Source organism: Elgaria multicarinata, chromosome 1 (genome assembly GCF_023053635.1).
Source record: "Elgaria multicarinata webbii isolate HBS135686 ecotype San Diego chromosome 1, rElgMul1.1.pri, whole genome shotgun sequence".
NCBI classification, from domain to species: domain Eukaryota; kingdom Metazoa; phylum Chordata; class Lepidosauria; order Squamata; family Anguidae; genus Elgaria; species Elgaria multicarinata.
In genome coordinates, this window is record NC_086171.1 from 1,778,879 (window position 1) to 1,804,894 (window position 26,016).

Sequence of the window (26,016 nt, forward strand, 5' to 3'; positions counted from 1 at the left end):
CTTGGAGAACACAGCAGCCAAGATGGAGAGATACACCTGGAGAGTCCTGGTGACTCTTGGCCTTGTGGTGGCCGCCACAGCGTTGGATCCTCAGCAAGATGCACCGCTGAGCTACGAAGAGGCCGTTTCCTTAGGCATTGACCTCTACAACCAGGAACCGGAGGTGGCTTTTGCCTTCCGTCTCCTGGAAGCCAGTCCCCAGCCGGAGTGGGTAAGTACATGATTGGAGCTGGGATTTGAACCTGGGATTCCCACATCAATTCTCCAATACTCTCGCGTAGTCTGCCCTAACCTGGTGTCCGGCGTGTTACCCACAATTCCAACTAGGGTGACCATATTTGGGAAACCAAACAAGAGGACACCCAGTGGGAGGCAGGAAAGTGGCTATCTGGAACCTCAGGAAAGTGTGTCATTCCCCCACCCCACCCTGCCATGCTTCTCCGATTGGGGCTTTTTCTATAATGTCTGGAAAATTCCCCTTGAAGCCCCCAATTGGAGCAGCGGGGGATGAGGCACCTCCAGAAAAAGCGTCATTCCCTGTCCCCGCCATGCTAACGGTGCCCTTAAAGGGGAACGCATGATATTCCAGGATATTATCAAAAATTACAGAAAATTCCCCAAACACTCAGGATAGAACAAAAACCAGGACAAATCCGGGGAAATCCAGACAGTTGGTCACCGTATCTTGCTGCCACTCTGGACAGAACCAGGCTGGGGAAGGATGCTTAGCCGTTGCCCTACAGTAGGGCTCAGTTAATCTAATAAAGCATTTGGGGGCAGTCTTGGCCCGGTCACTTTTTCCCAGCTTAATTTACCTGACTGAAGGTCAATGCTTGAGAATTTCACTGAGCATCTTGAAGGAAGAGCAGGATGCACATGAATTAGCTACTAGATGGAAATCTTTTGAAACCTCACACTCTAACTCAGGGATGGCGAACATGTGGCAATTCAGAGGTTGTTGGACTGCATTTTTGACCATCTTTGTCCATTGGCCATGCTGACTGGGGCTGATGGGTACTGAAGTCCAACAACTCATGGAGGGCCACCATTTTCCCTCTCCTGATACAATTCTCTCCTGATCAGCACATTCTCACATTTCCAGGATTTGCAAAGCTATCACACCTCTCCACCCCTCAGCCTCCACCCAAATCACACAAGTAATGTAAGGCCTCCTTTGGGCTTTTCAATAGGTGTAAAGTGAGCAAGGTTTGACTGGATGGGAGAATCATTTATCATTATCTTACATACTAATACTGAGCTCGATATTCTGAGCATGGTAGGGTGGTACTTGCAACACCTGGTGAAATTCCCTCTTCATCAAAACAGTTAAAGCTGCAGGAGCCCTGCCCTCTTTTGTATTTCGTAGAATCATAGAATAGCAGAGTTGGAAGGGGCCTACAAGGCCATCGAGTCCTTGGTCACGCTAGGCAGGGCTTTTGCAGCTTTAACTGTTGTGAAGAAGAGTCTGTGAAAACAGAGTTTTGTTACGTGAATTGCCGTCCTGTCCAAAGTTGATTTTTGATGACCACATGAGGAAACTCCTGTGAAAGCAATTAAAGGTGCAATCCTATGATGTTTAGACAGAAAAAGTCCAACAATTATGAGGCTTTCTTCTGTCTAAACATGCTTAGGGTTTCAGCCTAAATTAAACTCTGTCAACTGTTAGAAAAATGCAAGGCCTATTGTGCAGACTTCATCCTGTTTCTTTCTGGCATTTTTCTCCCTTCTCTTACCCTACCCCAGGAATCTCAGTCTCTTCAGAAACTACAATTCACCATGAAAGAAACCAAATGCCCAGTCTCTGAGGAGGTGTGGCTTGAACAATGTGACTTCAAAGACGACGGGGTGAGAGTTCTTTCACTCACTCTGCAAATGGCTATCAAATGGGTGCAATAGTGTGTGTCATTTTCGTGATATTCCTCTCCTCAGTGTGAACATGAAGAGTTCTCCAGTTTGCATCAGCCCTTAAGGGTCCACAGTTACCACAGGCCCAAGCAGTTCACATATCAGTCCCTCCTGATATGCAGGGCAGGGCAGGACACCTGCAGCTTTAACTGTGGTGATGAAGAGGAATTTTCACCAGGTTCCCCACTAGATGCATAGTAAAGATGCCAGGCAGATCTCCCTAGGGTGGGCGTTCCACAGATGGGGTGGGTGGGGGCTACCACAGAAAAGGATCTTTCCCTGGTAGCCACCTGTCACATCATTGTGCGCAGTGACACCCAGAGAAGAGCTTTCGAAGATCATCTTAGCGGTCAGGCAGGAACATTTGGGAGAAAGTGCTCCTTCAGGTAGACTGGTTTAAGGGCTTGGAAACCTACTGGGTTGAAGATCTACCCCAAGCAGGATAGAACACTTTGAAAATGGTATGAAAACCGTATATGGAGTGTGTCCCAACAGTTGTCAAAACCGTTTGAAACCGTTTTAAAGTAGGAGTGTGTAGATCCTGCCTGGGTAACCAGTGCAGTTAACGCAGCGCTGGAATAATAGGTTCAAAATGGCCAGTCCCAATAGGCAGCTTTGTTGCTCTGTTCTACATTAACTGACGTTTCTGGCCCAGCGTCAGAGCGAGCCCCATGTTCCGTGCACTGCAATAATCCAGGTGAGCGGTTGCAGCTGGTATGTGATAAGGCTCTGGCAGTAGCTGATCCATGAGCCGAAACGGATCAGAGGCACTTCGTACCACGGTGGCTATTTGTGCCTCAAGTGATAGAGCTGGATCTCTGAGCACCCCCAGACTACAAATCTGCCTGTGGCATTACCCCACAGTTCTGTTCCCTTAGGTGTGTCTGTGGCTTTGTAGGTCTAGTGAGTGCAGAATGTGGGACTGAGTGGGTGGGGCTGATGATGCTGTGAAAGGGGGGCGGAGTATCAATGGGGGTCCGTTGGTTAGGAGTGGGGAGTGTCCGTTAGGGGTGTCAGTGGTGTGGAGAGTGAAAGGAGATGAGATTTTAAGAGATTTAAGATGACTGTTTTTATTAAAACTAGTAGTTTAAGCAGGTTAACTTGAATTCGAAGTAACTAAGATCTGGTAAACAAAAATAAACATTTTTATCTTTTGTTACCTCAAACCACGTGTCTGCTTGGCTTTATCACCTGCTCTACAGTTACTATCATAAACACCTTTTATAAAACCTTCAGCTTATTATCAGGGAGGATCTCTTCTCGATCCTCCCAGAGTGCAGGACACAGAATAACGGGCTCAAGTGAAAGGAAGCCAGATTCCAGCTGGACATCAGGAAAAACATCCTGACTGTTAGAGCAGTACGACAATGGAATCCGTTACCTGGGGAGGTGGTGGGCTCTCCCACACTAGAGGCCTTCAAGAGGCAGCTGGACAACCATCGGTCAGGGATGCTTTAGAGTGGATTCCTGCACTGAGCAGGGGGCTGGACTCGATGGCCTTGTAGGCCCCTTCCAACTCTGCTAGTCTATGATTCGATGCCATACACAGTAAAACCTTTCCAGATTCTAGCCTTGACCCTCTATGAGGGAAAGGTTGGTGTTTTACCCTCCCCTCAGGTTGTTCAAGTGGTGGCGCTTGGCTGGAGGAGGGTTTGTGTGCAACAAGACCTGGGCTGTGAGGCCTGAGTCGTGACACTGCCCTTTCTAGCAGAGAGCAATCCCATTTAAAGCAGTTTGAACATGATGGAACTGGAGAGATGAACTGCTCACTAACGGAACCTTTGTCTTGTCTGAAACCTTTCACCATTTCCCCCTTATCTATACAGCCTCTTTTGCCACCCAATCTTGGGGGCCTGCAGAATGGGGGGGGTTTCCACCAGCAGGTTCCGGCATCAGATTGCTATCCATTGGCAAAAGAAAAGAGAAAAGAGAAAAGGGAGGCATATTTTGTGCATACAAATATTTATTTTTTTACTTGGTGTGATTGGAGAAAGTGGTTTTAAACCGGCTGAATACCTTCCAAATGACATTATTTGCATATTCAGCAACAGGACATCTTCAGCATTACCCTCCAACCTAATGAACTCAGCATGGGAGGCGTTTGGGGAGAGGTGGGTAGCATTTCCCCTTGAATCTCCAAGGAATTTTCCTAATCAGAACCATCTTTTTTCCTTCTAAGCACTATTCATTTTTCCCCAGTTCTTCTAATAATTATTCATGTCTTCCTGGAGCTACATGTAGACGGCAAGACGAGCTGCAAGGCTGGCGTGTTTATTTGTGTGTTTGCTTTGGAGTGATGATTATGTGTCTAGTGAGGGCATAAAACAGGCAGAATTCCTCTCTTTTCCGTACATTATGGGTAGATGGAGGGGTGACCATGTGCATGGCTGTTGGGGATGGAAGAGATGAGGGGGCAGGCTGTGGTTGTGCCGTCTTGCTTGCTTCGAACAGGCTAGCTACAGGCCACAGGTACTAATTTGTCTAGACATTAAAGCCTGTGAGACTTTCCCACTTCCTTGGGCTCCTCTCATGGCCAAACTCTGAGCTCCATCACACGGGGAGGAAACACGCTCCCTACCATCGCTTCTCCACCCATGTTTTTGTGGCTCAGTTGTTGTTGTTGTTGTTGTTGTTGTTATTATTTACTACATTTATATACCACCCCATAGCCGAAGGTCTTTGCGCAGTTTACAAAAGTTTAAGAAGAGTGAACATTAAAAGCAAATATACAACATTTAAAACCGTGAAAAGCATAAAATACAAACAAAAACAGACCATATCCGTTCAAAACAACTATTCTGGGGTCAGATATAAAACTCAGCATATGCTGTTCGATGCCTGGTTCTGAGATCCTCCCCCTGGTTCCACACGACTGCCCCACGTCCAGGGACAGCACAGGCACCTTTTTCTGTTTTGAAGCGGCAGGGCAAGTCCCACAAGAGTGAGGCCCCACTCCGTTAGAAATGTGTAGGGCCTCACCCCCTGCCCCTCCCTGCCATCCCAGGGCTGGTGAAATTGCTGCCTCCCCTGATGGGCACAGAGCCGTGCAGCATCCCTCTGTACCATTTCTGGGGCTGCACTTATTTGCAAGTAAGCGTGGCACCAGGCAGGATGGGGGCCCACACCTCCCCTGGTCACAGGAGGATCCTGAAACTATGGGAAGAATCGGGTTTTCCCAGGGTTTCTTTATCCCTGGGAAAACCCATTCCCATCCCCCCTTTCCCCTGGGAGTCCCTGTGCATCATTTGGACACACAGGGACTCAGCCATGACCAGCCACCAATTGGGCTGGTGTAGAAATGGCCCGAGTCATCACTGTCTTCTCCCAAGAGGCTTAGATACCTGCAACAGGGAGGAGACATGTTTAAAGAACTAGAAGAAGGATATAGCTCACCGTGAATCCTTAAGCCATAAGTTGTGGCCTTTTGTTTCATCCCCCAAATGTGTATATTCTGTCTACATCCCTGTGCCTGCATGAGAAGCTGCAAGCAGTTTAACAGAAGCAACTAGGGATGTGGAAACCAGAAAAACCCGAGTTTACCCAGGTTTTCTGAATCCCACCTTGACTCGTGGGGCTCCATCCGACGAGCGCGTTACTGGGCACTCACAGATTTTTCGCAGGTCCCACACGTGACGTCGGCTGCCTCCCATGCCCCTTCCGGCCTTCCTTGCAGGACAAAAAAAAAATCCCTCTGGGATGAATTACAGATCTTAGCACTGTTTTTCATCTATTAGCCGATATTGAAGCAAATATGTTGTAATCTATAGGAGTCGGGATTGGTTGGATCCTTGTTAGGTTTAAATAATAATAATAATAATAATAATAATAATAATAATAATAATAATAATAATAATAATAATAATAATAAATTTATTTGTTACGCGCCTCTCCCTCCAGATCGAGGCACGGTACAACATAAATGCAAATGCTATAAAATACATATAATTTAAACATTTAAGACTAATACATTATTAAAAGCAGCACATTATTAAAAGGCATCTTAAAATTCAACTGGGTAGCCCTGCTGGAAGACATCAGTCTTTATGGCTTTCTTAAAATTCGGAAGACTGTTAAGTTGACGAATCTCTCCTGGCAGGTCATTCCATAATCTGGTAACGGCAGAAGAAAAGGTCCTCTGGGTAATAGTTATACTAGTACTTCTAGCGCGGGTTGTCCCTCCTTTCCACACGTCAGACGCGATGGGGAAAGGAAAGCCCCATCGCGTCCTGCATTTTTTTTAAAAAAGGTAAAGGGGCCATGTGCGCAGGAGCGCACCAACGAAAAGGTAAGTTGTTTTTTTTAAAAAAATAAAGGGTTCCCCACTCCCCCCTGCCCCCGATTCCACCCCACAATGTCTGATACCCCCTGCTGGCCCCCTTGCCCGCCCGCTCGCTCCATCACTCGCTCGCCCCCTTGCTCGCCCGCTCGCTCCATCACTCGCTACCCTTTTGCTCGCCCGCCCATCCGCTCGCCATGTCTGATGCCCCCTCCACCAGCACCCCGGCCGCCATCTCCCCACCCTGGCTCCACTCTCCCCCCCATCTCTCCTGCTGGGTCCGCTCTTCCCCCCCTGGCCCCCATCTCTCTCCCCCCCCCCGTGATTCTCTTGCCCCCGGCTCGATGGGCAGCTTCTCCCAGCTACTCGTGAGTAAGCCGCGTAGTTGGGAAAAGCCGCGGAACCAGCTAGACTTTCCACAGCCCCGGGCTCAGCAAGTGGATCCGGTTAACCCGGGTCAAGGGAGGGTTTAGCCCGGCCTGACCCCGGGATCCCGTGTGCGTCATCTGCACGCACAGGGGTGAGCCCGGGTTTCAGCCCGGGCTGAACTCTCATCTAGCAACAGCCCAAGTATTGGGTAGGGAGGTTCCATTCAGAATAAGTGGGAAGGGGGGCTTACCTGGGGGGAGGGGGGCTTACTTGGCTCCGTCGTCTACCACAGTCCATGCAGCGGTGGGCAGCGGAGCCAGGGAAGAAAGCCATAAAGACTAATCTCTTCTGGCAGGCCTACCCAGTTGAATTTTAAGATGCCTTTTTTAATGGTGTGCTGCTTTTAATGATGCACTGGTTTTAAACGTTTGAATTAGTTGTATGCATTTTATGGTGTTTTTATTTGTGTTGTACCCCACCTTGATCCAGAGGGAGAGGCAGGAAACAAATAAATAAATATATTATTATTATTATTATTATTATTATTATTATTATTATTATTATTATTCGGCCCCCAATTTTGTCCCCCTTTCCCCACTTACCTGCCTCCGCCGTCTGCTGTGGAGGCAAGTAAGTGGGGAAGGAGGGGCAAAATGGGGCCGAATATCAATCTAGACCTCCGGATCTCACTTCGGATCTGGTTCCGGAGCGGATCGGGGGAGGTCGAGATCGACCCGAACTGGTTCAGGCCCAATCTGGAAGATCTGGGTTGGGAACCAAACTGGTTCGGGGGCCCTGTGCACAGCCCCATTTGAAACTAAGAACAAATCCCAACCAATCAAAATTAAAACCAGCAGCACGTTCCCTTTTCCACCTCCTCGCTGCCTTTGCGGGGGGGGGGCGGCATTCCGTTCCATCGCTTTCTAGTGGGATAGCTTGCACCTCAATTTAACAAATTGCTACCCGCCAATAATAAAGTATAATGACTGTTTTTAGTAATAACATTCTCTTTCTGTCCGGGGGTGGACAGTCACACCTATGTGTAGTAATACCTATGTCGACCACGTGAGATGAGATTCTTTCACAGCCTTACTAAATTTTCTTCACATACTGTTTTGGCCCTCTTAAATGATTGGCATAACAATAGACTTAGGGCGTGGCTAGGTGGGGGGATTTCCCGGGGATTTCCCTGGGCATTTACATGATGCACAGGGGATCCCAGGAGCAGGGAGGGCTGATCCCTCCCTTGGCCTGGGATATCGCCTTACCCTTTTCACCCGCTTTTCCCACGGTCTTGGGATGATCCTGACACGGCCGAACGTGTGGCCAGGTGTCGTGGGTTGTCCCGGCTCTTCATGCGTAATCGCGAAGAGCCGAGACCTGGGCATGGGGCACAGATCTCCTTTGGAGCTTTGTGCCCATTTGGGGTGGCATTTGGGGGAGCAGGGAAATGTATTTTTAAAAAAACATTACATTTTGCGTTTGTGTGCTCGTGCGCTCCTTCTCCTTTATAAAACAAAACAAAATGGTGGGTGCAACGTCCTCTCCCTCCTGGGACATCATGTGCCACGCGTAGACAGAGGGGGAGATCTCACAATAACCATATCGCGAGAACCTCCCCCCTCCGTCACGCTAGACCCGGTCGGTCTAACCATGGCCTCAGATTGTTTCTGTTACTATCCTTCTACGTGAAGGAGAAGTCCAAATAAAAGTGCTTAAAAACAGTCTACGCTTAATGTTCTATATGTCGGCTCATATTACGTCATGTCACCTTAGCTTTTTTGCCCATTCATCTTCATCTATTTGGTAAGGATCTCAGCACAAGGGTTGAGCCCTCCAGTATTGGTCCTCTATCCCTGGGTCTTTGGTTGCGTCTCCTGTGCATGATTTCCCAGCTTCCTTTGTCTTCAGACTCCTCCCCATCCTCTTCTCTGTCTGCATCTTCAACGGAGACCCCTTCCGGGAGTTCTAGTCTCAGATCTTTCCATATTCAAGCCACTTCTTGCTTGCTTGTCGCTATTGGTGTGATCCCTTCATTTGGCACCATCAGATGGAAGGAGCCACCACCACCCCAGCAAATATCTGTAGTCTGCCTTTTGCAGTTTGAAGGCGTCGGGTCTCAGTTGCTGCCGTCACGGCAGTATCTCCAGCACCAAGTCTTGCAATGTCATTACAGCTGCACCATTCTGCAGGGTTTCCTTCAGTTCCCTCCGTCTTTTCTGCAGGATCTCTTGCAAAGCGCACAATTCCGTCTCTAGGAGAGTTTGCAGCCTTCCTCCTCGGCCCCAGAGCTCTGTGAGCACTTTCAAGGCATCTGGGGCCATTGGGAAATCCGGGACCATGGAAGAAAAGCCATTTTGCTAACAGGTCTTTCATGTTGTCTCCTTCTGCATCTTCTGCAAGGCCACGCAGGCGCAGGTTACATCTGTGACCTTGGTTCTCAGTTTCTTCCAGTTTGTATTTTGTTTCTGCATTTTGCTTTCTAAGATTCTCCTCAGGCTGTGTGATCTTTATTACTGCTGTTGTTTTTCACTTGTTCTATCGTTGTGTGTAAAGTCCCCAGTTGAGTTTCCAAAATCGTTGTCCACGTTTCCTTCCGTTCTTGCTTAAAAGCAGTAAGTGGCTGATCTATTTCCTCCTTAAGAGCTTTTGCCCAGACATCTCGCCCTCAAAGGTCCTCAATGATGACGGCCTCTGGATGAAAGGGAAGAAAAGAAGAGCTTCAGAGCCTGAAAGCAAGGGGAACTGCAGAGGTCGCACTCAGAAGCGACAGTCCTTGGGGGTGTTTTAGTGAGATTGGGGAAAGAGGTTGTTCAGCCTCATTGGGGGAATCTCTCTCCTCAAAACTGGAGGCTGTGGGGTGCTAGGGGCAAATATTGATGAACTGTCTTGGGACAGGGAAGGCTACGGTTCCTTCTTTCCTTCTGGACCTCAGGTAGCCTAGCACAGAGCCTCTTTCGTGCCCCTGCCCTGCATCTCCTCCTCCTCTGATGCCAACTTACCCCTTTGGCGATGGAGGAGCTCTTGATAGGCCAGGAGGGCTTCTCTGGCCTGCTGACGGATCTCCTCCCTCTCGTGAGAGAGCAGCCCTCCAACTTCCCCCAGGAGCCTGCGAATGGTGGATTCTTCTCCCGACATCTAGGGGGAAAGAAAACAAGACAGATCTCTACCCACACTTCTCTCGCGGGTGGACCCTTGGCCTCACGGGGCCTCTGTAGGACAAGCCCTCCATGGGAGCTGTCATGGGACCTGGCATTGGGATGGGGGGTTAACCCTTTGCCCCTGACAGTGGCCCTGGTTTGGTGGCCCCCACCCTTGCTCCTTCCATGGAGGAGACAGCTCCCTTTCCTCCAAGAGCAGCTTGGGTCCACTGCTTTGGAGTCTCCTCCGGTCCCAGTCCAGGGCTCCAGCCATGCCCGCAAGTATTGCTACTCACATCCAGGTTCTGCATCTTCTGGGCAAATTGGAGGAGGGCTGTCCCACAGCTCAGGGCCCTCCACCTTTCCACGTCATCCACAGACTGGGCCCAGTAATGGATGTGCTGTGGAGAGAAGCAGGAGCTCGGAATCCAGGCCGGACCTTCCCATTTGCATTGGGGGCTTTGAGTTGGGCATCCTCACATGCCTTGCGAGCCAAATCAAAGTCCTCCTGCAACCCCACTCACCTCCAGAATGAAGAGCAAATGGCCGACGGTTGGCTCTCCGGTCAGCAAGCCCCTCAGCATGAACTCAGCTGTTTCGAATCCATACGATTTGAAGAGGCGCTGAAAGGAAAGCGAGCGTTAGACCAGAGTGCCGGCACTGAAGCCCCTGCCTGCCATTTGCCCATGAGTCTCCCTCCTTCCGGGTCAAGGGAGCCATGCTATTCCTTCGTCTTTAACAGAGGTGGGCAAAAGCGCGCCCTGCTGGGAAAGGGCCCGAGAGAGGAAGAAGCTCACGCCACACCAAGGAACTTTGGGGCACGAAGGTCTCCTCCCTCCCTCCTCCCTCCTTTTCCCCTCTCTCTGGAGGTCAAGGAGGGGCCACGGAGACACAACATCATCAGAGGGGCCTGCAGGCCTGAAGGTTTTGCCTCCCCCCAGGCCGCAGAAAGCCCTGTGACTCCGCTTCGCCAAGGAACCCGCCTTCCTCTAACAGTTCCCTGGGCAGATGCTGCAGCTAAGGAACACGGGCGCCCTTCCCGCCTTCCCTCCGGAACAGACACCTGCCCCCGAGCCTATAGCAGACAGCCACAACTTCTGGTCCAGAGGGGAGCCAAAGCTCCGGAAACCGCCTCTGCCCATCACCAAAGCCTTTGGGGAGGATTTACCTGTTGCCGAGGGGCTGCTCCAGGCCTTGGATGGTTGAGGACCTCATGGAGAACCAACCGCAAGACGTGGGACTCCAGCTCCCGGTTGAAGGCTCCCCAGGTTTGGCTGGGAGGAGAAAAGAGAAAGGAATTGGCTGTTATTCAGGCTTGTCCAAGGACCATCGGCTGGCTATACCCCCAGCCCCACTCACGCACACAGCCCTGTCCTTCGGAGAGGCCTTCCGTGCTGGCAGAGAGCACTGCCTAGAAAGCTCTCCTCCCTCCTTGACCAAAGCCGCCAGAGGGGTGAGGGTGAAGAGACCAATCCGTGTCCCCCTGCAGACCCCATCAGCCATCGTCGTACCTGAGCCCGTAAATGGCCTTCATGGCACATGCCAGGAGGCAGTGTGGCAGAGACTGTCCCGGCCTGGTTTCCATGGCCACCTGGGGGAGATGGCGACAGGGAGAAGGCAAACGATGAGATTCAAGGCCCTCTCAAGGCCCAGCCTGCCCCAGGAGGGAGATTTCACCAGCCTTCCCAATGGCGGGCAGGGGCTGCAGCGCACTCACCGCTATGGCCTCCACCAGTTCCTCTGCGGAGCAGGGGAACGCCAAGGCCCTCCCCCTGCTCTTCCGGGTGGCTGTGCACGCTGCGATGACGGCCCGGAGGAAGAGGAACTTTGCCTTGCAGTCGAAATGCTGGAAATTATAAGGAAAGGATTGCTAGTACAACTCTGCCCCCCCTCCCCCCTCCATCCCCCCCCACAACGTTGTTCGCAGGCATCTCACAGGTCATGGAGGCGGAGGAGAAGAGGAGACGAGCTGGTCTCCATCCCCCTCCCCGAGCGTGACCAGGCCCTCTGCCCTGCCAGTCCTGGAGGCCCCAGCCACCACGGGCCCTAAGTGACCTGTACCTTTTCTCCAGCTTGGACCTGCTGTGCAAAGGCGAAGATGGTGTTCATCAGGCCAGCGAGATCTTCCTCCGTACGGGTCTGCGGCAAAGAGGTGGTGGAATCCAAGCCTGCCGTAGAGTCAACAGAGGGAGGTCAGGGCTGGAGGAAGGGCTGTGTCCGTCCCCCTTCCAAAGACAGGCTGCTGCCTTCCTGTGAGACCTTGGGCCTCCGGACAGGCCTCCCCCCAGCCCTCCCCCCAAGCCCTGGCCATCACCTCACCTGATCCCTCCGATGCGACCTGCTGGTCCACTTCCAGGGCCTCCAGCCTCCGGCGCAGGGTGCACAGGTCCAGGGCCTTCCTCCGCGCCGGAGGTTTCAGCCCCAGTGGGTGGACTTGGATCGTCTTACAGCAGCAGAACTGCCTCCAGAAGGGCCTTGGAGGGGCTGCAGGCGATGCCAACCCTTTCTTGAAGCTGCTGCCTTCCTCTGGGTGCACTTTATTGCGCTGAAAAAGGGTTCGCAGCTTCTTCAGCCTAAAACAGAGAAGGCGGAAAGTGAGAAATGGGGAGTGCAGGTCCTAAGCCCCAGGCAAGACTGCTCTGAGTGGAGGCCGAAACACCTGGAGACCACATTGGGTCACATGAGGTTTCTTCAGAATGGCCATAAGAAAACAATGGGCCTCTCTGGCAGCCCCAGAAAATCATGGGGAGCCCCAAAATTCTCGTAGAGGCTTGCAATAAGGCCCTAAGCATGCTAAGAATTTTTGCTTCAGGCGTGCTCCATGGAACGGCCCCTATGCTGCGCACAGGTACATGGGGTTTCTTCAGAATGGCCATAGGAAAGCATGGCGCTATCTGGCAGCTCCAGAAAATCAGGGGGAGCCCCAAAATTCTCGTAGAGGCTTGAAATAAGGCCCTAAGCATGCTAAGAGTTTTTGCTGCAGGCGTGTTCTAGTATGCTTAGGGTCTCTTTACAAGTGTCTATGAGAATTTTGGGGCTCCCCCTGATTTTCTGGGGCTGCCAGATAGCGCCATGCTTTCCTATGGCCATTCTTAAGAAACCTCATGTGCCTGTGTGCAATGTGGAGGACATTCAAACGGAGCATTCCTGCAGCAAAAACATTTAGCATGCTTAGGGTCTTATTACAATTCTCTATAAGAATTTTGGGGCTCCCCCTGGTTTTCTGGGGCTGCCAGAGAGGCCCATTGCTTTCTTACGGCCATTCTGAAGAAACCTCAGGTGTCCTTGCGCAATGTGGGGCCCATTCCAATGGAGCACGCCTCCAACAAAAACTCTTAGCATGCTTAGGGTCTTATTACAATTCTCTATAAGAATTTTGGGGCTCCCCCTGGTTTTCTGGGGCTGCCAGATAGGCTCATTGTTTTCTAACGGCCATTCTGAAGAAACCTCGTGTGCCCGTGTGCAGCTTAGGGGCCGTTCCAATGGAGCATGCTTGCAGCAAAAACTCTTAGGATGCTTAGTGTGTTATTACAAGCCTCTTTGAGAATTTTGGGGCTCCCCCTGTTTTTCTGGGGATGCCTGACAGCCGACTGCTTTCCTATGGCCATACTGAAGGAACCTAATGGGCCCATGCGCAATGTGGGGGCCATTCCAGTGGAGCATGTCTCCAGCAGCAACTCTTTGGATCCTTAGGGTCTTAGTTCAAATCTCCATGAGCATTTTGGGGCTCCCCCTCTTTTCTCTGTGCCTGCTTGTGACAGCCTAAAGCAGTGGTTCTCAACCTTCCTATCATAGAATCATAGAATCATAGAATAGCAGAGTTGGAAGGGGTCTACAAGGCCATCGAGTCCAACCCCCTGCTCAATGCAGGAATCCACCCTAAAGCATCCCTGACAGATGGTTGTCCTAATGCCTAATGCCGCAACCCTTTAATACAGTTCCTCATGTTGTGGTGACCCCCAACCATAAAATTATTTTCGTTCTTCTCTACACAATCCATTGTCATGGGATGGTTTGCTAATGAAAATAATACATAACAATAGCTTTAATAATACAAAAGATGATACATGACATAGTTCAGTCAATACAGTTTCCTAAGACCATCGGAAATATGTGTTTTCCAATGGTCTTAGGCGACCCCTGTGAAAGGGTCATTCGACCCCCAAAGGGGTCTCGACCCACAGGTTGAGAACCGCTGGCCTAAAGCTTTCCTATGGCCATTCTGAATGACACCCCATATTCTGGCTATGCGCAGGGGGGGGGGCAAGTTCAATGCAACATGGATCAGGCACAGAGTCTTAGGATGCTTGGGTTGCTAATGTCAACCTCCTCAGGGATTTTCAGCTTCATTTGGTTCTTAAGGGGCTTGTGGTATCATTCCCATGTATCCCTATGGCTACTTTGAAATGCAGGCTTGCATTGTTGTAAGGAGAGGGTGCTGGAGGGGGGGGGCATATGTAAACATGGTAATAATCTGTGGCAGTTTTTGGCAACCCCTCCTCCACTTATTTTGGTCTTTTTGAACTGGTGGCTATGAAGCATTGCATGAAACTGCAGTCACCTTCCCTTTATTGTATTCAGTTTTCTTTTTATGTTTGGAGATGATCCCTAGAAACCACTGTGTTGGGGGTCATAGGAATTGTTCCCCAAAACCACTTTGTTAGTTTGTATTTTGATTCTGTGTGGTTTTCTATGAAAACTAAATGTTTAACTCCTTTAAGTTATTTATTTATTTATTTATTTATTTATTTATTTATTTATTACATTTATATACCGCCCCATAGCCAAAGCTCTCTGGGCGGTTTACAAAAGTTAAAAACAGTAAACATTTTAAAAAGTTTGTTAGCTGATAGCATGATGCTAGGTTTGAGGAATGCAGCCATTTTTATTTTTATGTCTATTCTTTGTTCATTATTAATATTTGATAGTCGTATAAAGAAAAAATAGTTTCAGTTGAACCTGTTGGCAAATTGTTTAGAAAAGAGTAGTTGGCATATTCAGGTATTTTCCCATGTAGTTTTTTCTTCCTATTAAGCTTTCTAAGCTCTTCAGAACAGCCTTAAATGTTGTAGTCCCAACAAAAACTCAAGTGTTCTTCTTCAATTCACCGAGAATACTCTCTGTTCTCTTTGTTCCCAATACCAAGAGGAGGCTCTCTCTCCACTGATTTTAATTTGAAGATGATCCCTAAACTCCTTCAATGGTTTCCTATGGCCATTCGGAATGACAATGCAATTCAATGGCCATTCGGTGTCCTTCAGTTTAGTATGTCCCCAGAATCCCCCCACATACCTAGCATCATTTGAGGGTGTGGCGGGGGGGATACCGCTAAGCCCTCCCCTAAATGCCGAGGACAATTTGGAGAAAATTCTGCCAAATGTCCTTTTTGTTGTTGTTCTTATTGTATTTCGACAGCGCCCCAAAGCCCAAACTCTCTGGGCCAATTACAGGGTTCAACAGTGGGTACCCTGGGGAAGGGGTCTCAGGTAAGATTAAGAAACCACCTCCCAAAACCCTTCCAGCCCCACCCTAGGTCAGCAGTAGGACAGGCCTTGGACCTCAAGCATTTATAACACACACACACACACACACACACACACACACACACACACAGAGATTTTGACCTGGCCATGAGAGAGAGGTGGGAGAGCCCCCCTAGGGTGAGAAGGAGACTCTAAATAAGTACTCACATCTTTGAGGATTCAGTGTCTCCGTCTAGCTCCGAAACCTCCCTCTCTCAGCTGCCTCTAACTATCTAGAAACTAGAGTTCTAACTCTGATGGTTTCAATAATCCCAATGTCACTGACTCTCTAAGCTGCCTCTACCACCCTCTACCGCTCTCCACCACCTTCTCCCACACTCTCTAGCTCTCTCTACCTGCCAAACGCGCTCCCACTCTCTCCTCCGCTCCCTCTCGCTCTCTCCTCACTACCCACAAAGACCTCCTCCCCCCCAGGCCTCCTGAAGCCCTTCCAGCTGGGGGTCGTGTCACAATGGAAGACATGCCGCCATCACTTAGCAGCCGTGCTCAGCCATGGCCAGTGTTCCGCTCAGTACTGGTGGGTTTAGTGGGGGGCTAGGGCCTGTGGTTTACAAGGGTGCCCAACATTGGGCTGGCCTCCCTAGCCAGGCCCGTTTTGTGGCCACCCGAGTTCTGCCCCTCTCTTCCAGGCACATGGGTGCCCCTGCAGACTCTTGGATGCGTTGTCTGCTCAGAGGGAGCGTCACCACGGGAAACCCTCCAGCCAGCTAAGGAGCAGACTGGGGGCCTTCCTTGCAGGGGAGGTGGCCACGTGGCTTATGGGAATATGACTACGAGGGGATGAATTTTACAACTTCCTCCTTAGGTTTCTGACACTTAGGACCTCTTCATATGATTAGCTGCAGGAAGATTCTGTCTTTACACTTCTGTTTCTTTCAGTCCTTCCAAACTGTCATCAAGCACTTTGGAAACCCCCAAAATAAATATTAATTTTCCCGGCAGGAGAGGCAGGGGAGAAGAACGGGGACGGGCATGGCGGATGGGGACAGGGCCTGGTGGATGGGGGGGGAAAGGAGGACGGGGACAGGCATGGTGGATGGGGTGAAGAAGGACGGGGACAGGCATGGCGGACAGGGACGGGCATGGCAGACGGGGGACAGGCATGGCGGATGGGGACGGGGGCTGGGTGAGCGAGTGGGCAGGGGGGGTTCAGGCATGGTGGCAGGGGAAATCAGGGGCAGGGGGAGCAGGGAACCATTTATTTAAAAAAAAAATACGGTTCCGTTGGTGCGCTCCTGCGCACATGGACCTTTAAGGGAGGAAAAAAATAGAGGACGCGACGGGGCTCCCCTCGGCCCCGTCGTGTCTTGCGTGTGGACGGGGCCTACAGGCCGCGCTACTTTTAGCACGGCCTGGCCCCTCCTCCCACACGGATTATCTGGTAGGTCTAGCAAGGCCCCCAGCATCCCAAGTTACAAAGTATCCCATTTTGCTTATTCTCCCCCTCCAACATTGGGATTGGAGGATACTTCTTCAGGTGATCATGACTGGGAGTTGAATCTGCCTCTCATTGCTTCAAAAAACCTTACCCCTCCCACTTTTAGCCATTCTAAACAAATTAATAGCAATTTTTTAAATGTCAATTTTTGATATTGACATTTCAATATCAAATGCTCATTTTTAAATGTCAATTTTTTAAAAAAACTTGTGTACGATTGTCACAAGTTTCTATACTCTAACGTTAGGGTGGGTGTTGTGGGAGGCTCTTACTTCATGGAATCATAGAATCCTAGAATAGCAGAGTTGGAAGGGGCCTACAAGGCCATCGAATCCAACCCCCTGCTCAATGCAGGAATCCACCCTAAAGCATCCCCGACAGATGCTTGTCCAGCTGCCTCTTGAAAGGCTCTATTGTGGGCGAGCCCACAACCTCCCTAGGTAACTGATTCCATTGTCGCACTGTTCTAACAGTCAGGAAGTTTTTCCTGATGTCCAGCTGGAATCTGGCTTCCTTTAACTTGAGTCCATTATTCCGTGTCCTGCACTCTGGGAGGATCGAGAAGAGATCCTGGCCCTCCTCTGTGTGACAACTTTTTAAGTATTTGAAGAGTGCTCTCATGTCTCCCCTCAATCTTCTCTTCTCCAGGATAAACATGCCCAGTTCTTTCAGTCTCTCTTCATAGGGCTTTGTTTCCAGACCCCTGATCATCCTGGTTGCCCTCCTCTGAACACGCTCCAGCTTGTCTGCGTCCTTCTTGAATTGTGGAGCCCAGAAGTGGACGCAATACTCTAGATGAGGCCTAACCAGGGCCGAATAGAGAGGAACCAGGACCTCACGTGATTTGGAAGCTATACTTCTATTAACGCAGCCCAAAATAGCATTTGCCTTTCTTGCAGCCATATCGCACTGTTGGCTCATATTCAGCTTGCAGTCTACAACAATTCCAAGATCCTTCTCGTTTGTAGTACTGCTGAGCCAAGTATCCCCCATCTTGTAACTGTGCCTTTGGTTTCTATTTCCTAAATGTAGAACTTGGCATTTATCCCTATTAAATTTCATTCTGTTGTTTTCAGCCCAGCACTCCAGCCTATCAAGATCACTTTGAAGTTTGTTTCTGTCTTCCAGGGTATTAGCTATCCCACCCAATTTGGTGTCATCTGCAAATTTGATCAGCGTTCCCTGCACCTCCTCGTCCAAATCATTAATAAAAATGTTGAAGAGCACTGGGCCCAGGACTGAGCCCTGCGGTACCCCCACTCGTTGCGTCTCCCCAGTTTGAGAAGGTTCCATTGATAAGTACTCTTTGAGTCCGATTCTGTAGCCAATTGTGAATCCACCTAATAGTTGTTCCATCTAGCCCCCTTTTAGCTAGTTTGTTAATCAGAATGTCATGTGGTACTTTGTCAAAAGCTTTGCTGAAGTCAAGATATATGACGTCCACAGCGTTCCCACGGTCCACAAGGGAGGTTACCTTATCAAAAAAATGAGATCAAATTTGTCTGACAGGACTTGTTCTTGACAAATCCATGTTGGCTTCTAGTGATCACCACATTGATTTCAAGGTGTTTACAGATTGACTTCTTTATAATCTGCTCCAGAATTTTCCCAGGGATGGATGTCAGACTGACTGGTCTGTAGTTCCCAGGTTCTTCCTTTTTGCCCTTTTTGAAGATAGGGACAACGTTAGCCCTCCTCCAGTCGTCCGGCACCTCACCCGTCTTCCATGATTTTGCAAAGATAATAGACAAAGGTTCTGAGAGTTCTTCCGCTAGCTCCTTCATTCCTCTAGGATGCAGTTCATCGGGCCCTGGAGATTTGAACTCATTCAAGGAAATTAGGTGTTCTTTGACCATTTGTTTATCAATCTCAAACTGTAATCCTGCCCCCTCAACTTCTGCTTCACTTTTTCCAGGGGGGTCATAGACCCGCTTTTGGGAGAAGACTGAGGCAAAGTAGGAATTGAGCACTTCAGCCTTTTCTTTGTCATCTGTTATCAATTTGCCATCCTCATTAAGAAGTTGAACCACCATTTCTTTCCTCGGTCTTTTACTACTCACATATCTGAAGAAAGCCTTTTTATTGCTTTTAGCATCCCTCGCTAATCTCAGCTCATTTTGAGCTTTAGCCTTCCTGACGCCATTTTGGCACTTCTGCGCCACTTGTCTGTACTCTTCTTTTGTAGCCTGGCCTTCCTTCCACTTCCTATATGTATCCCTTTTTGTTTTCAGGTCATCTCTAAGCTTTTTGTGGAGCCACATTGGTTTCCTCTGTTGTCTTCTATCTTTTCTCCTTGTTGGAATTGTTTGTAACTGTGCCTTTAAAATTTCATTTTTTAAATACTCCCACCCATCCTGCACTCCTTTTCTCATTAGGCTCATTTGCCATGGGACCTTACTTATCATAGTTCTTAGTTTATTAAAATCAGCTTTCCTAAAATCCAGAGTACGTGTATGGCTACGCTCAAATTTTGTCTCCTTCATAATCAAGAATTCAAGTATGACGTGGTCACTTTCCCCCAGAGTTCCCATAACTGCCACTTTATCCACTAAGTCATCCCTATTGGTCAATATCAAGTCAAGGATTGCCGATCCTCTAGTTCCTTCCTCCACTTTTTGTAGGAGAAAGTTATCACCCACACTTCAGCTTGATCACATTTTGTATTGACTTTGGTAAATATATCCCTAAATATTTTATATTTTTGGCATTTGTTGGGATACCAGTAGTTTTCATGAGCTTATCTTTAGTTTTTAGTTTTTTTGATAGATTCAGGCCATAGCTAGACCTCAGGTTTATCCCTGGATCGTCCAGGAGTCAAACCTGTTCATCTAGGTGACACACAGGGGATCCAGTGCTCAGGCAGGGGCGAACCCTGGATGATCCCAGGATAAACCTTAGGTCTAGCCGTGGCCTCAGAGATCATATATTAGATTTTTTTTATTATTGATTGACACGCCACCATATTCAGTAGTGATTTTCAATATTCTCTGTAAGTCCCTTAATGGGTTTGACAAGGTTAGGTCCAAATCTTCTGCATATAAATTAGTAAATCTCTTTCCTCCCTTAAACTTGATTCCTTCAATTGAGTTACCATTTTTTATAAGTTTCGCCAGTGGTTCCATGGATAAAGCAAATAAGAGAGGTGATAAAGGTCATCCCAGCTTGGTGCCTTGATATATTGAGGTCAATGGTGAATCCAAATGGTTTGTTCTGATCACAGGGAGCTCACATGACTAGGGTGACCATATTTTGGAAACCAAAAAGGAGGACAACACAGCCGCCCAAAGGGGGCGTGTCCACCAACATGTCCAGCCCCCAAGGGGACATGCCCACCAACATGTCCAGCCCCCAAAGGGGCATGCCCACCCAAACATGGCCTTGGTCACAGGTCGGATTTCACAGCACAAAATTGAGACAAACCTGTTCTACATAACATCTTAATGTTAAAATCACTGGAATAGAGAACAAGTGAGACATTCAATGTATCTGAAATTAACTTCACTCATTCCTACTTCTGTAGCTTTTGCTGTACTTTGAAGCTTTAGCTATACGCTGTGTGATACAGCCTCCCCTTCCCTCAAATATCTTTTCTGACTGCAAATCCTTCACTGGATGACCATAGTCTCACCTTTCCTAACATTTAACACCCTTTCCCCATCACCTTTCTTATATCCATACTCACAGATTCAGCATACTGAACAAATGAAGCAGTTGACAAGTACAGAAAAATCTAGTACAACAAACAAGCAACAAATCATTCAGAAAGAGTATAAACTACTATTAGCCTGCAAACGTTAGCCATGGGACAAAATGGACTAAAAGCTAGCACCTCTTAACTTGTTTCAACTTCAACCAGACATAACAGTCAAAAACAACCAAGAAAAACACAATTACCTTATTGACACAGCAATACCTAATGGCAAAAATGTTGCAGAAAAGGAAGAGGAAAAGAGAGAGAAATATACACCACTGGCTATGGAAGTTAAAGAACTATAGCAACAGGAAAAAGTTACAATTATTCCGTTAGTCACATCAGTCACCAGCATCACATCATTTTATTTTTAAAGAAAACCTTCAGAAATTAGGCCTACCAAAATACATGCACACCAACATCCAGAAAGCAGTCATACCTAAAACATGTTCAATAGTCAGGACATTTCTGAATCAGTAAAAGACCGCATGACTTGGCAAAGCCCGTCATGTTCACCTAGGAAAACCACCACGAGCAAGAAAAGAGAGATAAATGACGACGATGATGATGATGATGACGATGATGATGATGGCGGCAACCCTGTTAATTTTTGAAAGATTTTTAAGAAGGATGGACAATTATCAGCATTTTTTACAAAATATATGTCATGCCAATTATATCAAACAAATTGGATAGGAAGGTCTATGGGTCAAAATGCATTATTTCATAAGAATATCACCTCCAAATCATCCCCCCAACATGCAGAAAAGTACAGCCCTCCCATACACACTGCCAACACAAACACATCCATTCAACCAGGCACCCTATTCACCCATACACTTTCACACACACACACACACACACACACACACACCTTTGTCTTACTTCTACTTGCTTCTCTTGCTGCTGCTGCTGCTTCCGCCTCTTCTTCCTCCTCCTCTTCTTCTTCTTTCTCAACGCAGGGGGGGGGGCTGGAGGGCGGGTTCCCAGAAGGGAGGGAGCGCGGCCCCCAGCCCATTGCCGCACGTTGATCCAGGGCTCTCCTTGGTCGCCGCTGTGATGTCACTGCAGCGACCAAGGAGAGCCCCAGATGGAAACAAGGGGGGCCTTAAACTGCACATTTCTTTAGTTTAGCCAGTGGTGCATATTTTCCTCTCTTTTCCTCTTCCTTTTCTGCAACATTTTTGTCATTAGGTATTGCAATTTCAATGTAGGTGTGTTTTTCTCGGTTGTTTTTGACTGTTATGCCTGGTTGAAGTTGAAACAAGCTAAGAGGTGGTAGCCTTTAGTCCATTTTGTTCCATGGCTAACGTTTGCAGGCTAATAGTAGTTTATACTCTTTCTGAATGCTTGGTTGTTTGGTTGTTGTATACTTGTCAATTGCTTCACTTGTTCAGTGGTAACAGTATGCAGTAAGGTGATGGGGAAACAGTGTTAAATGTTAGGAAAGGTTAGACTGTGGTCATCCAGTGAAGGATTTGCAGTCAGAAAAGATATCTGAGGGAAGGGAAGACTGTATCACACACAGGGCTCATCTACACCAAGCAGGACATTCCACTTTGAAAGCGGTAGAGAAAAGCCAGGAGCCACACTACTGCTTTATAGCAGTATTGAAGTGTACTGACAACTGTTGGGGCCCATGACACATACCATATGCCACTTTCATACCATTTTCATAGTGTTATATTTTGCTTGGTGTAGATGTGTCCTGGGCCCCAACAGTTGTCAGTGCACCTCAGTACCACTATAAAGCAGTAGTGCAGATCCTGCAGTGCACTCCAATGTTGCTATAAAGCAGTAGTGTGGCTCCTGCTTTTATATACCGCTTTCATAGTGGAATACCCTGCTTGGTGTAGCTGAGCACACAGTATACCAAAAGCTTCAACGTACAGCAAAAGCTAAGAATGAGTGAAGTTAATTTCAGATACACAGAATGTCTCACTTATACTTTATTCCAGTGATTTTAACATTAAGATGTTATGTAGAACAGGTTTGTCTTAATTGTGTGCTGTGAAATCAGACCTGTGACCAAGGCCATGTTTGGGTGGGCACGCCCCCTTGGGGGCTGGACATGTTGGTGGGCACGCCCCCTTGGGGGCTGGACATGTTGGTGGGCACCCCCCTATAGGGCGGCCATGTTGTCCTCCTTTTTGGTTTCCAAAATATGGTCACCCTACCATATATACAAAGGACACCTCTTCTCGATCCTCCCAGAGTGCAGGACACGGAATAACGGGCTCAAGTTAAAGGAAGCCAGATTCTGGCTGGACATCAGGAAAAACTTCCTGACTGTTAGAGCAGTGCGACGGTGGAATCAGCTACCTAGGGAGGTTGTGGGCTCTCCCACACTAGAGGCCTTCCAGAGGCAGCTGGACAACCTTCTGTCAGGGATGCTTTAGGGTGGATTCCTGCATTGAGCAGGGGGTTGGACTCGATGGCCTTGTAGGCCCCTTCCAACTCTGCTATTCTATGATTCTATGATTCTATGAAATTCCTTTTTCAATACAACTGTTAAAGATACAGGAGCCCTGTCCTCCTTTCCAAATGGTCACCCTACTCAACGGTGTGATTATACAGACACTTACTAACAGAACCAACCCACTGTGCAGCCATTTTGTCTGCTTTTTCTCCCTCACAGCTGGTGAAGGAGTGCTCTGGATCTCTTTCTGTTGAGGAAGGGGCTCCTGTCATACAACTCAACTGTGAAACTGTAGCTCAAGAGGTAAGCTTCCCTTGATAAATTTATTTGCAAAGAGGAGAAATATCTTCTAATGATACAAAAGGGGCACTATGGCTCCCTTAGCTGCCTGGGATTCTCCACCACCACCGCTCACGTCTGTGAAATGTCTGCACATGCGCCAACTTTAAAGTGATCCTGTTCAGATGACACACTAAGCCACAGAGGTTAAGCATTTTGAGCTAAACGTTATGGCTTAGTGTGTCTTGTGAACCATTCTTTACCATGGGGACTACATAACCACGGTTTAACACTGCTCACCAATAATTTGATGCAAAAGCGTGAGCAGCCTAACCATGGCTTAGCGTGTTGTCTGAACAGGCCCAACATGTGATAGTAAGGATTCTAGAGTGAAATCAAACTCTTCTGCTTCAGGGTGTGTATGTGAGAGGGGCACTGCATTTTTTCAATGCTCCCTGTCCCAGCAAAAACTCACTTTAAGAGCTGGTGCCTGAGCTTTCTGTATTCTTCCTCTTCCCTCCTCATCCCCTTTTCCTTCTCTGTCATGACTTCTAGATGTTAAGCTTCAGCATAGAGACTGTCCTACTGCTGATATTAGTAAGCTACTTTAGGGAATCTTTTGTCTCAAGAGTGGAGTAAAAAAAAACGCCTTAAATACATAATCAATTAAAGGCTAACATATTTATTATGACATAGGCTTTCGTGGACTAGAGTTCACTTCATCAGATGCATGAAGTATAAATGGCTTCATTAATGATGTTTCATTTGTTTTCTTTGGCTCTGGCTTTCTTTTGTCCTTGATGGATTCTTTTAAACTGTGGATGCATTCCAATCCAATTTTAGAATTTTAAAAAGCAATAAAGACTGATCTATTCCAGCAGGCCTATCCAGTGAAATTTTATAATGTTTTCAGGGTGTTTTAAAGATGTTTTAATCATGCATGGTATGTTTTTAATTAGTTTTTAATGTGTATTTTATATCATGTTTTTATACTGTGTTTTATACTTTGAATGGTTTTAGGTTTTGTGAACCGCCCAGGGAGCTTTGGCTGTTGGGCGGTATAAAAATGCAATAAATAATAATAATAATTAATAATAATTAATAATAATAGTGAAAACCTCAGGACTAACCCCACTTCAAAGTGCTCACAATTGTCTACTCACTTGACACAGGACCCAGCTTCTCTGTCCACTCTCTTAATCCTGCCTACCCTGGTTTTACAACTCCCAAAACTAAGAGCTTTATCTTGTGGTCATTACAATGTTCAGTGGCAATAAATCCCGGAGGCTGATGAGATATTGTACTTCCTTTATAGCACAACCCTATGCATGATTACTCAGAAACACACAGCACTATGTTCAATGGTGCTTACACTGTGCACAGGACGGCAGCCTCCATTTATTTTAAGACTTCTGCCTAACAATTTCAGTGACTGACCTGTAATCTCAGAATTAATTCTTTCCTATGTTCATTTTCTCCATACGTTTTATGATTTTAGAAACCTCTGCCACGATTCCCTCTTTCCTATTCAGTATACTTTGTTAAAAAACGAAGAACTACTCCGTGGAAATACTGAGTTCTCTTTTTCTGTCTGCCTCTATAGCACAATCATGTCAGAAACCGCAGATTTGTGAAGAAACTCAGGAAGGGAACTCGGAAAATCATTCGCCGTTATGGCCGTAGAAGAGGCTGATGACTGAAAGCATCATAAGGGCAGAGATCTTCTTTCTGGGGATCTAATGTAGGATAGCTAACAGACTGTCTTATAAGAATGCAAGCTATTTGCCTTCACTTATGCACTGCTTGTATATTTGTATAAATAAATGCAAATATTACCCCCCCCACCCCCAAAAAAACTGCTATAGATCTCTGGTACACTCACATCCAAAGGCAACCAAAACCGGGCAGTACTGCCTCAGAACTTATTTATTTATTTTATTACATTTATATATTGCCCCATAGCTGAAGCTCTCTGGGCGGTTTACAACATTAAAAACAGATATACAAATATTTAAAACTTCTTTCCACTTGGAGAAGTGCTCAACAGAAGTAACGAAGGATCAAGGGCGCATCTTGACAAGGGGTTTGCTGATTTATTCTGAACAAGGTGCCCAACTTTTTTTTTTTTTTTTATGGACAGAGGCCATGTGCCTTTCACAGCTGCATGGCAGACAGAAATCAACAGGTGAAGCTTTCCTCAGTAATGGAAAGTTTCTTGGTGGGCGTCTATACGGGCTCTTTGTTGTTGTTGTTTATTCGTTCAGTCGTTTCCGACTCTTCGTGAGTTCATGGACCCATTTTACGACACACAACGCAGCCGTCCATTCGCTGTAGCCCCAGGCTATATTTATTTTTTATTTATTTTATTTATTACATTTTTATACCGCCCAATAGCCGAAGCTCTCTGGGCGGTTCACAAAAATTAAAACCATAATAAAACAACCAACAGTCTAAAAACACAAATACAAAATATAGTATAAAAAGCACAAGCAAGATAAAACCACGCAGCAGAAATTGATATGCCCGATAATGCGCAGCTTTGCATTCGCGATTTACCGCGACTTTTGCATAAACCTCGAGTTTGCACCGCGTTATGGCTATGTGTCATTGGGGGAGTCACATCGCATTTTGACAGGTGGGCGTAGCTTCAAGGATAGGACAATGTGATTGGCTGATTTCCTGCCTTCCCACCTATTGCCTGCCACCTTTGTTTGCGTCGTTTTCAGTGAGTTCCATCAGTTGGTTCTCCCTCTGTCAGCTGGGCTGGGTATGTTTCAGCTCCCCGGTTGCCCCTGCCAGCGCACCACCTCCTCCTTATGGTGTTGCCCCCCCCCAGTCGCCCAGCCTCGACACCCGCTTTTTAAGGGGGGAGGACAGCATTGCCCATGCCTCCTGCTCCACCCGTGGCTGCTCCCTGGGCTGTGAGGCAGGCAGAAAGCGGGAAAGCGCTCACTGA

General features: G+C 47.7%; 1 protein-coding gene across 1 annotated transcript; it reads left to right on the forward strand.

The window, feature by feature from the left end:
* Positions 1-22: 22 nt before the first annotated feature.
* Positions 23-26,016, forward strand: LOC134413392 (cathelicidin-related peptide Oh-Cath-like). The gene is made up of 4 exons (XM_063147574.1): positions 23-211; positions 1,744-1,845; positions 23,001-23,084; positions 25,897-26,016. The coding sequence occupies exons 1-4, from the start codon at positions 23-25 to the stop codon at positions 26,014-26,016; spliced, it is 495 nt and encodes a 164-aa protein (XP_063003644.1).

Coding starts and splice junctions, on each gene's coding strand:
- LOC134413392 (XM_063147574.1), top strand. CDS start 23: ATGGAGAGATACACCTGGAGAGTCCTGGTGACTCTTGGCCTTGTGGTG. Junction 212..1,743: donor CCAGTCCCCAGCCGGAGTGG/GTAAGTACATGA, acceptor ACCCTACCCCAG/GAATCTCAGTCTCTTCAGAA. Junction 1,846..23,000: donor GTGACTTCAAAGACGACGGG/GTGAGAGTTCTT, acceptor TCTCCCTCACAG/CTGGTGAAGGAGTGCTCTGG.